The sequence below is a fragment of the Alternaria postmessia genome, assembly GCF_024291825.1.
Source record: "Alternaria postmessia strain BMP 2775 chromosome Unknown scaffold_16, whole genome shotgun sequence".
Lineage (NCBI taxonomy): Eukaryota > Fungi > Ascomycota > Dothideomycetes > Pleosporales > Pleosporaceae > Alternaria > Alternaria postmessia.
In genome coordinates, this window is record NW_026260089.1 from 457,492 (window position 1) to 468,091 (window position 10,600).

The 10,600-nt window shown below is 52.3% G+C and overlaps 5 protein-coding genes across 5 annotated transcripts; 1 reads left to right on the plus strand and 4 right to left on the minus strand.

Annotated features, from left to right (window-relative positions):
- Positions 1 to 357: 357 nt before the first annotated feature.
- J4E82_003756 (uncharacterized protein) lies at positions 358 to 3,053 on the minus strand (the record flags this gene model as incomplete). Its single annotated transcript, XM_051730040.1, has 5 exons — positions 358 to 904; positions 959 to 1,664; positions 1,780 to 1,980; positions 2,082 to 2,665; positions 2,719 to 3,053. 5 exons carry the CDS (start codon positions 3,051 to 3,053, stop codon positions 358 to 360), a joined length of 2,373 nt encoding a protein of 790 aa, XP_051590364.1.
- A 1,460-nt stretch (positions 3,054 to 4,513) lies between these two features.
- PHB1 (Prohibitin-1, subunit of the prohibitin complex (Phb1p-Phb2p)) lies at positions 4,514 to 5,430 on the minus strand (the record flags this gene model as incomplete). The annotated part of the gene is made up of 2 exons (XM_051730041.1): positions 4,514 to 5,041; positions 5,110 to 5,430. The coding sequence occupies 2 exons, from the start codon at positions 5,428 to 5,430 to the stop codon at positions 4,514 to 4,516; spliced, it is 849 nt and encodes a 282-aa protein (XP_051590365.1).
- A 310-nt stretch (positions 5,431 to 5,740) lies between these two features.
- Positions 5,741 to 6,951, minus strand: J4E82_003758 (uncharacterized protein; the record flags this gene model as incomplete). Its single annotated transcript, XM_051730042.1, has 2 exons — positions 5,741 to 5,952; positions 6,009 to 6,951. The coding sequence occupies 2 exons, from the start codon at positions 6,949 to 6,951 to the stop codon at positions 5,741 to 5,743; spliced, it is 1,155 nt and encodes a 384-aa protein (XP_051590366.1).
- A 1,301-nt stretch (positions 6,952 to 8,252) lies between these two features.
- Positions 8,253 to 8,892, plus strand: J4E82_003759 (uncharacterized protein; the record flags this gene model as incomplete). Its single annotated transcript, XM_051730043.1, has 2 exons — positions 8,253 to 8,669; positions 8,719 to 8,892. The coding sequence occupies 2 exons, from the start codon at positions 8,253 to 8,255 to the stop codon at positions 8,890 to 8,892; spliced, it is 591 nt and encodes a 196-aa protein (XP_051590367.1).
- Positions 8,893 to 8,961: 69 nt separating this feature from the next.
- On the minus strand, positions 8,962 to 9,747 carry J4E82_003760 (uncharacterized protein; the record flags this gene model as incomplete). Its single annotated transcript, XM_051730044.1, has 3 exons — positions 8,962 to 9,383; positions 9,436 to 9,610; positions 9,658 to 9,747. The coding sequence occupies 3 exons, from the start codon at positions 9,745 to 9,747 to the stop codon at positions 8,962 to 8,964; spliced, it is 687 nt and encodes a 228-aa protein (XP_051590368.1).
- Between the last annotated feature and the right edge of the window lie 853 nt (positions 9,748 to 10,600).

A 10,600-nucleotide genomic window follows, 5' to 3' on the forward strand; every position in this document is an offset into this window, starting at 1 on the left:
CTACAACTGGAAGCAGTAGGTATATGGTCCGTTTTCTGATTATGAGTGGCATATTCTATCTACTCTTCTCCGATCTGAGTGAGGTATCATCCATAACTTCCTCTATGTCCTTCTCCTATCCGATCCATCGCAATCTTTGGTATCATAGCTTTCGTAGATGAGCATGTACCAGCCATGCTCAGAGTGCGCATATAGTAAAGGAAGCATTACAGTTTAGAGTGATACAGAAAAACGCTCCAGTAATATGTACAGTGAGCGACAAGTTATGAAACAGAGAATGAGGCAACGAAAGTGCGCCGTAAAGATGCACCTAATGACCTCAACATGAACAGTGCGAAGAGACCCAAAAGCAGCTGATCATTGCCTGTGACTCTGTTGCAGAGCCATGACAGCTTGCTCTAGTTGCCGTAATCGTGAGTCCTTTTCCTCATTCTCCTGTCGAAGACGCTTGATTTCAGAGCGCATCTCATCGTTGCCACGGTCCGAGATACCAGAGTCAGAGCCTACTCGCTTGCGCTTGAGACTCAGATCCTCCTCCTCGCGGTACTCCATGGGTCGGTTGTAAGGTGACTCCGAGGCTCGTGACTCAGCGATAGGTGAACCTTCCATCTCACGCCTGACCATGTCGCGGCGGATTATCAAGCCATGCATGTCTGCTGACATTGATGTTCTCCGGTGTACGCGGCGAACATGCTCAGCCAGGTTCTCCTTCCGCGTGAAGCCGGCGCCTGAGCTGCGTTTGCAGTCGTGGAAGGGGCAGAAGAGAGACTTCTTGGTACCGCCGTGCATCTTGTGAACTTCACGTTCGTGGCGAAGAAGGCCGCCGCTGTAAGTGAAGCCTTGAAGTTTCTCGCAACCCTTGACGTTGCACTTGTAAGGTCGGTCATGTTTGTCCATGTGTTTGCTGTGGTAAAATTAGTCAGAGATTGCTGTTAGAGTGGGACTTGGAATTACTCACCTCCATTCGCATTTTCGGTCGAAAGATGTACCCCGGCATTCTTGATACTTGCATACCATCTTGCCGTCTTCATTGCGCGGCGGTTCTTCGGCGCGTTTGTAGCTGTGGTTCTTCCGTAGTGATCCGTCGTCGTCGCCATCTTGTGAGGAATCCACAGAAATCCCTCTGCTGTGACTTCTTGGTGGGCTTGTGGTTATGATCGGTCGTTCGCCAGCAGTTGGAGATGTTAGAGGAGACCGAGGGCCGACCATGCTGACGGGGGTAGGCATGTCGGTAAGTGAGTTGATGGAGATATTCCGCTTGTGCTCGTGCGGAACTTGCATAGGAGTGGGATTTGGAGATAGTTCAGTCATGATGTTCTGGTCGTAAATGTTGAAGAATTGGGGGTTAAAGCACTGTTGCTGGGCCTCAGGTTGGCGATTTGGTCGATATATACCAGAAGACGCGAAGTCAGTTTGTGGCTGAGCAAAGAGATTGCTTTCCGCCGCTCCGGTGACTCTAACTCTCGGAACTTGAGTAGATGTGATCAGATGACGCGGACTGTCTTGAGGTGGCAACGAATATGGGTGCCAAGAATTATGGTGGTCGGAGCCCAGATGCGGAAAGGCCGTTAGAGGTGGCGCAGCAATGCCTGGATCTTGAGGCAAATAAAAATTAACGGGCGAAACTGCCTGATAGTCTTGGGCGGCAGGGCGATAATAAGTATCTGGATTTGGATCTGTTAGCTGCCGCTACCTAGGTATGGATTACTCCAGCCTGAAACCTGGGTAGGTAGACGTTCGTGACTCAACTCAAACCAACACGGGACACTAGGCACTTACCTGGACGCGGCGATGGCTCCGCTCCTCCAGCCTGACTAACCCTCAAGACTGGCAGCCTGCTCGTGAGACCATCCGAACTCAGATCGGGCTCCCAGGTTTCCGTGTTTCGTGCCTGGAACAGATCATGGCCCACATTCACGTTTGTCGCATGCGTCGCATGCTGCGGTTGTTCGCCAATCAGCTCACGGCCGAGGCTGAGGTCTGTAATGCGTTAGCACCGCTTGACTGGACAGCCACAAACTTTAACCACTTGTCCACCTGAGTAGGAAGCCTCATTGGGCGAGGAGAGATGTAACACGTACAGTCTGACGATGCACCTGTATCCCACGAAAGATTGAGGTTTTGTAGCACTGCGTCGTATCGCACGCGATCTTTGTTGCGATTCGTCTGTTCGTCCAGAGTTTTCTCATAAAACATCCAGCACACTCCCCATAGCACAGCGAGCGAGGGTTTGATGGTCCATGGAAAGGTGCTGAGAGCTTGCGGCTTCTCGGCGAATTCAGTGAACCATGCTAGTAGTTTGCGCTGCTTCTTGTCATGATCGCCGTCGAGCAACTCCTTGAACGCCTTCTGCGCCAAGGCTTCAATGAGGTCTGTCAGCAGTCGCAGCAACAAATGTTCATAATTGGCAATGAAGTTCTCGTCAAGGATAAGTCCAGCGTCAAGCCCTTGGGCCAAGAGCCAGTCGTCACCATACTGCCGGCGACACTCCGCAAGCACGTTGATCGCTTCGTGTACTGCCACGAGGATCTGTATCGTCTCATTCAGGGAACAAGCCTCAAAGATCGGCGTATTATGGTGTTTGACGAAGAGTTTGTTACTACCCGCAATAGACGAGAAGGTGTTTCCTGCGGCATGGAGCTTGCCGTCGACCGAGCGAAGCATACTAGAGCCGCAGGTTTAGTAGTTGAAACTAAACAAAAGTTTACGTGAACGTACTGTTGCACCTCATCCCCTAGGTTTCGACTTGCGGGAGCAGCCGAACCCGGCGTCTGCAGCTTGCGCGACGATCGCTTCAACTCCGGATTCTTGTGCTGACTCTTGCAGATGCGATGGGCGACACGACGCGACTGCTTCGCATCCTGGACGCCGATCCGCGATAGACCGTTGGCAATACTTCGGAGGCTTGGCGAGAGTCTGCTGCCAAGGGCGTTCGCATCAATTGAGCCATCGAGCACGCGCGGCTTGACACGTCGACGAAGCTGTTTGACAAATTGTAGAATCCTAAAGGTGAGGATGATGCTCGTTTGCTTGCTGCGTTGTTGGATCGCCATTGCTAAGCGAGACGGGCGGTCCGAAGACGTAAGAAGAGACGTGTACGCAACCTTCGCCGCTTAGGCTCATGGCTAGTATGTATACTTGGAACATCCAAGGGCGGAGCAGACTGGAAAGTGCCTGCCGGTGAGCCTGCCTTCGTGAAAGGGGAGTGTCAAGCCACGCTGTATGGCCACACCCTGCGTGATTCGCCAGTTGACAGCTTGTTGAAGTGCACAGCCACGCCAGCCTGCCGCGTCTTGGTCTGGGGCATCAACGCCAGACCCGAGACCACCTCTCTCGTCCTATCGTTTCTTCAGCCTGGCGAAAGACAAGGTCACGCATTGTATCGGTGGTGTGGCGCAGCCGTTCTATCTGTCCTGCACGAGAGCTCTATAGGTAGGCACCTACGAATGTGCCGTGTTGAGGTCGCTTGACCGCCATAGTTTTGTCGCTGCCTTGAGAGAAGCCTGTGTTTTTCCAGAACCGGTGTCTTCTTCATGCGGAACTTTCAGAAACCATTAGGAAGTATCGTTGACCGCTTGACGTATGTAATCCGATTCGGCGGGATCTGCGGCCAGGATGTAACGAGGCTCCCCCGCCATGATGGTGCAGCACCCTTCCGAAACGAGCTGGAACATGGATTCTGCGTAATGTCTCATCACTGGATGTGATTGTGGGTGATGTTCGGATTGAGAGGGCGGAACTAGAAAGATCATAGCATTGGGTGGTTATGATAGTGGCGTGGAAAGAAGAAAGTGCTCAGGCATAGGACATGCGATACCCTCATTGTCCTCCAGGGCTTCGTCTCCCAGATGGATGCAGTGATCTACTAGCTCTAACTATAGGTGTTGGTCAAGTTGACACACTCCGCCCGGGCAGCATCCCAGTATATAACCCGGCGTCACACGAAACATTCCCACAACTCCATGCCGAAACATCGCGACATGTTCGCACCGAGTTCAAGTCCGGATGTCCGGTTGTCCAAATGGAGACCATGTGTGCGAACCTCCAAGCGCGGCCTCAACGGCTTCGGAAGCTTGTTTCCTTCAGGCATTGCATGAACAAGTTTTGAATCTTTGGGCGGAGAGTTAGCTACCGAAACCTGAGAGGCCTCAGGCGAGCATTGTGTCAAACACGTGCCGGGGCGCAGTATTACAATTCCTGCAACTAGCTCGCACTCGTCTCTCCATTTGTCGATGGTTTGTTCCGTGAGCGTTGTGTAAGCTGTCAGTTCTCGAAGCATGCTGAGTAATGAGGGTTGAGCATTTTGACATGTGGTCGCTGCGTAACGGGGAGTCATGTTGTGTGAAGAGATGGAGAAAAGAGACATGAGAAGAGACTCAGTTCCTTGGTTTGTGGAGAAGTGTTATCGCTCATGTCAGTATATTGTACAGCAACCACGCTGGTTATGCATTTTTGCCTTTTGCCCAGCTCTTTCCTATCCACCCTTCTGTCAGCCTCATCGACCCTCGGGTGATCATGACCTCAGGCCCAACAAGAAGCTACCACCACTTGAACCGCCACCGTTGCCACCAGAGTTACCACCAGGCAGATAGCTGACGTTGGGGTTCCTCGCCAGCATCTGCGCAATATCCTTCTGGGTCTCAATGCGCCTAATCAACACTAGACCGTCACCACTCTTTGCCACTGCCTTTGAGATTGTGTCGGCAGCCTCGGCTTCACCCTCGGCCCTGATAACGTTTGCTTGCCTCTCTTGCTCTGCCTTCTCTACAATGAAGCGCGCGCGCTCGGCTTCTTGTTGTGCGATCTGCTTCTCTTCGACGGCCTTGGTAAACTCTTTGCCGAAAGTCATATGTGTGATGGAGACGTCTTCGAGGGCAATGTTGAACTCGTTGGCGCGCTTGAGCAGATCGGTCCGGATGCGGTTGGAGACGGCCTCTCGCTGAGTGATGAGTTCTGCGGCATCGAACTGTGCAACGATGGCTTTCAGGACTTCGTTACCGATGGAGGGGAGAACACGCTCGTCGTAGTCGAGACCGAGATTCTATAGACACGTTAGTCGTGGTCCCTGGAGCTTCTGTCTTGCACGCGTGGGTGAGGGGATAGACGCACTTGGTAGATCTTAGGCAGCTGCTTGACCTCCGGGCGATGCAACACCCTCAGCGTAAGTGTGACCATCTGCAAATCTTTGGATCCCGTCGTTGTGCTGATATTCCTCGGCCTCGTCCTGACATCGAAGACAATTGCCCGTTGCAGCCATGGGACCAAGAAATGTGTGCCCTCGTTGACGACGTTTTCCTTGACTCCGGACAGACGGTCGAAGATGACGGCGCGGGTTCCGCCTTTGACGTCGTAGAGGGAGCTCTGCACCACGCTGGCGCCGATGGCAGCAGGAACGACCCAGCGGAAGAGTGAGGTAGGTATCGCGGCCATGGTGGGCGGGTTGTGAGGCGTTGGTGTGGTGAGGCGGCGGCAGGCACGATGCGGAGAATCGTGACAAGTGCATGATGCTTCTACGAAGTTGGCTGGTCTGTGCTTCTGCGGCGAACCATGCCTGTGATTGGCGCATACACCACCACCATCATCGACAGATACACAAGAACATGTGGGCGAGTTGCCATATCTCTATTGGAACATCCACAAACTCCCGTGCGGGTTATGCATATATGTGTGTAGGCCTCAAAGCCCTTGTACGAATCTCTCACCCACCCATCATCTCCACTATAGACACAAGATCGACTCACTACTGCTCAATGAAACCCTTGTGCTCCTTGTGCGCCTTGTACCAATAGCTGTCCTCCTTCTTCGGCCGGAGCTCTTCCGACAGCTTATCGAGGATGACCTCCAGAAGCTTCTGACGGCCGTCCTCGTTCTCTGCGTCCCGGTTCCACACGGCAATCTGTACAGCATTCCAGCGAACACTGTACGAGATCCCGCAGATGTCGTCGTTGAAAGCTGTCGAACAGTCAGTATCCAGGACATGTGAGAGTGATTAAAGAAAGATGACTCACAAGCACGCTTGGTCTCGACGGCCCCCTGCAAGACGTCACCGACGGCAAGCAGGCACATCTCGTGCCAAAACTGGGCCGCCAGGTCCTTGCTGACCTTGAAATACCATGCGCCGCCGCGCGTGTTTCGTGGATCTTCCCATACCGGCTTCACGCCCAGGTGGAAGAGGTGTATCGAGTCTCTCAGCTTCAGGTTCTCCACCGGTATGTTGTTGAAGTGCTGGTAGAACTCCTTGACGGAGACAATCTGGTCTCCAAGCGGCTTGGGCCGAGTAAGGTACTCTTCTGAAGCCACCTTGTCCTTTGGTGCGGCCTGCTGACCCTTCTCTGCCCAAAACATCCACTTGAAGCGGAACTCGGGAACTCGCACCGACTTGAAGATGTTGTTGAGCATGGCGGTGCCGCGTGCAGGTGATGCTGTAGCGGACTGCTCTTCAGCCGACGCCTTGGGGAGGTCCGAGGTGCTGAGCACCGGGAAGCGGCCAGCCATGGTAGGAGATGTGACGGGGATGCCGAGATTGCTGCTAATGAGCTTGAGTTCTTTGATGTTGGAACGCGCGGTGAAAATGCGCTTGCTGTTCTCGATAGCGAGGTCGTTGGCGAGGTCCTGGGTAGTGTCCTTGGAGTGAACGTTGGGAGGGACAATGTCTGCGTCACGGGGAATGGCTCTGTTGAGAGCGACGATTATGCGATTAATTCCGACCTTGGACTCGTATGTCAGGGGATTGCTGGGGTAAGGCACACCGTGCTTGGTCGCGTGGACGAGGCCTTCAAGGAGTAAGACCGAGAGGGGCTTGCGCGCAGCTGCGGCAGTCCTAAGCTTTTTGCCGGATTCGTTGGCTGAGGCGAAGAACGCTTCACGCTCGCTGATCTTGTTGTGGTCAGCGTTGTGAGCGGCAGAAGCTCTGAGCATGCCGATGATACGAATGGTCTCGTTCATAGTCATGGTGACGGATGTGAATGTAGTGTAAAGTAGAATGATGCAGAGAAAAGAGACTATGACTGGGAGTCTTGGAACAGGTATAGAAAACTGATAGAGGATGGTTTGCAGATTTGTGAAGGGTGATGAAGAGCTGGAGTGTGATGGACAAGAACAAGTCAAGGACAGGCGATTGGGAAGTTTTTACGCTTCTATCCCAAGCCACCAATTTGTAAAGACGGATAATAGCAGGCGGTTCTACTGGGAGCTCTGTTCGAAGAGCGCGAAGCAGCATCGTGGTGAAGGTGAAGGCGAATGGACCAACCAGCGTCCAGTGTTGGGCTTGACGAGATCAGACCACATGGGCGCGCTGACAGGATAGCAGCAAGCCCATGATAATGATAGATGCTCCATAGAAACAAACGAGACGTAGGATCGTCAAGTTCATGTGCAAAGCTCATAAGTGATGGAATGCAGGATTGAGACGGTATTGACATTGGTGTGTGTCGGAGGTTAAGGACGAATCTTGATGCAGTGGCAGGACGAATACGAGGCCATAGAACAAATGACGCCGAAAAGACGAGGTTATGAGAGAATCAATACATACCTAAACTCGATATTAGATATCTCTTGTAAAGACACCTAATTCAATACTCTTGGTGAAGACCTGTGACCGTCGGAAGTGGGGCAGCGACACACCGACTCTAGCAAGGACAGAGACAGGAGACAGAAGAACAGGTGCAGGCGGACAGCACAACAGTGAGACGGTAAAGATTGACAAGAAGAGGTGAGGTCAGATATGTACGAGGCCAGCTGGACCTTTAAGAGGCTTAACCCCTCGGAGACCACAAGTCAGCCATGCAGGCGCCCGCTCTAACTACGTTTCAAGACGCCGTTTCACGACCCCTGTTGACACCAACGAGTCGCTTCGGCCTCAGGCCAATCTAGAGCCGCATGCGTTGTCTGTGGAGCATCCTACGGGGTACACGATATTTGTTTACACACCTCAGCATGTAGCATGTGAATATCTGGCCCGGTATTGGCCTTGAGGCCATATGTGCTGGCGGCGGCGGTGACGTAGCCCTATGGTCTTCGCCCAGTCGGTACCATTCCGCGAGAGATCTGCACAAACTGAATCTTACCCAACTTTTTCCCCAGACTTTTGTAACCCACTCCAAAACGCGTAGACAAACTCCAGCAGTCCCTACTAGGAGTGCTAATATCGGAGAATACCGGACAACATGTCGTCGCCATACATTCACGAGGCTGTCGCGCACCGCAGCAAACGCGTGCGCTTCTCCAACGAACCCGAATCTTCGCCGCCTTCGATGTCCTCCGACTCGGCCCTTGCGTCCACCAACGCCGCAGAGGACTCTACGACCAACGCAAGCGACTTGGGTACCTCAGACAGCGACAGCGAGCTGTCCGAATCGAGCGAAGAACCCAGCAGCGACGAGACTTCAAGCGACGAAGAAGAGGACGACGACGGCGAGGACACAGAGATGGAGCTTGAGGAGCCAAAATCACAAGACGGCATTGTAAATCTACGCGCGAACAGGGGGAAGAAGCCCATCATGAAGCTGGGCGATGAAGACCTTGGACCCGACATTCGTGGTTTCCTCAAAGACTTTTTACCGCAGTTGAAGGCTGCAAATGAAGAGTTGGAGGCGCAGAAGAAGGCTGGAACACTGAAGAGTTTAGACTCTGTCGAGGCGCATGAGGAGGGTGAGCCATACATTGAGATGGTGAGTACTTGTTTCTGCCGTGTCGCGGGGCGCTTCTAACAGTGTCTAGGACCTTGGATTAGGCGTGCTCGAGGAGAAAGACCCGAATGCGAACAGCGACGACGACAGCGCGAGCGATGCCGAAGATGGCGACAAGGAGAAGGATGTGCTGGGTAGATTAATGGGACGTGAGAAGAAAGATCCAGCGGGTATTGAGGTGGTGCAGAACACGACCGGGTCATAAAGAGATGATATTCAAGAGCAGCCCATACTCTGCTGTCGCGCGCTCTACTGTCTTCTCCCACCACCCTACTTAGTGTCCGATACCCCCCTTTGCCCACGTCGCGTCAGCATTCTCGTGGATCTTGGGCACCTCGATATACTCTCTGACTCCCTTCTTCCTCTGGTAATCACTGCCAAATCTCTGATCCCTTTCCTTTACCCGCTTTTCGAAATCCGGCATCTGATCTGCCGCCGTATAACTCGTCATCAACTGGGGTGGGCCCAATGGCAGTTTGTCGCCCCGGTCAGTCTGCCAGAGATGGTAGATTTTGCCGTACAGCTCGACAACCTCTTCCATCTCTTTGTTCTCAGCTACTTCCCACGCGGCCTCTGGGACGCCTGTTGGTCGCGGCATGATTAGCATTCCGGATTTCACTTCGAAGACGTGCGAATGCCAGAGCTTTTGCTCTTCGGCATCGAGTGTCTCGTAAAGCTTGGGGGAGATCATGTATTCTGCAAGCTGGTTTAGAAGTGAGTTGCGCGGTCCGAGAGGTGGATGACTTACCGATACCAATGATTCGTGCGACTTTTTCAGGGGAGTCGTAGAGGATACATTGGCGGACTTCATCGTTCAGGTGAGCACAGTAGTGGTTTGCTTCGACTGCATCCCGCTTTGGGTCATGGGCATATGCATGGAACGCGTTGAGATGCGCACATATCCTCTTGACTGGAGCGAAATTCTGGTTGAATCAATAGAGTTATTGTCAGAAAGAGCTGATGGACTTACCTGAGTCATGGCAGCACCAGCTTCAAGTGTATTGTTATATGTACTTTCTGGCTCACCAGCTGTCTTGTTATTTACGGGAAGCGAGTCCATCTTGTCTTGTTGTCGTTGTCTTGGTGATGGTGATCTGCACTTGAGACTTCAATTCCTAGTTGGTTGCGGGGTTGAACTTTCGTTGCTGGGAGTATCTTTGATAGAGTAGCCCGCCAAAGTCGCTGATTATAACCGCTGGTCAGAAATAGTTTTCGGCATCTCGAATGACGAAGTTCCCAGGGCGCACATCGGATCATGAACATAGGTTGACGTCATCATGATCTACGATTGGGCAAAACAGCGGACCCTGCAGTTCTCCTTGAATCAAGCGGAACAGTAGCGACAGATCTAATGAGAGTATTGAGGCATTCAGCACTGCTAATAGAGATCTCTGAAAGCACTCGATGTATAGATTTGACTAGTATATAGAAGCTTACGAGCTCTGGTTGGATCGTGGCGAATGAATACACATCTTTCTTGAGATGCAATCTTCTGGCCCTATCGGATATGATAGCGATCGAGAATAACTAGCAGACTACACTACCATTGAACTTCGTCGCTTGAACTTACATTCGACACCAGTCTGGACGTTGAAAGAAGCATTGTGCGTCTTCCACGGCCGATCATGCGCCATCTCAAAGTCAAAACGGTGCAAAACCTCTGCAGTCACTTTGTAAATTTGCGTCAAAGCAAGCTATGAATCGTCAGTAAATCTTCAGTGTGTGATCACGGACAACTTACAGGCCTACCAACGCATGTTCGCGTCCCAGCGCCCCATATCAGGATCAGAGTTGCTATCAGTCAATCAGTCAGTTGTCAGTTCATCTTTGCGGTTCAAACTGTCAGTCTGGAGGTAGTGAACTGACCTGATTGACTGCCAAGACATTTTTTAGAATCGCGAACTGAGACTGAA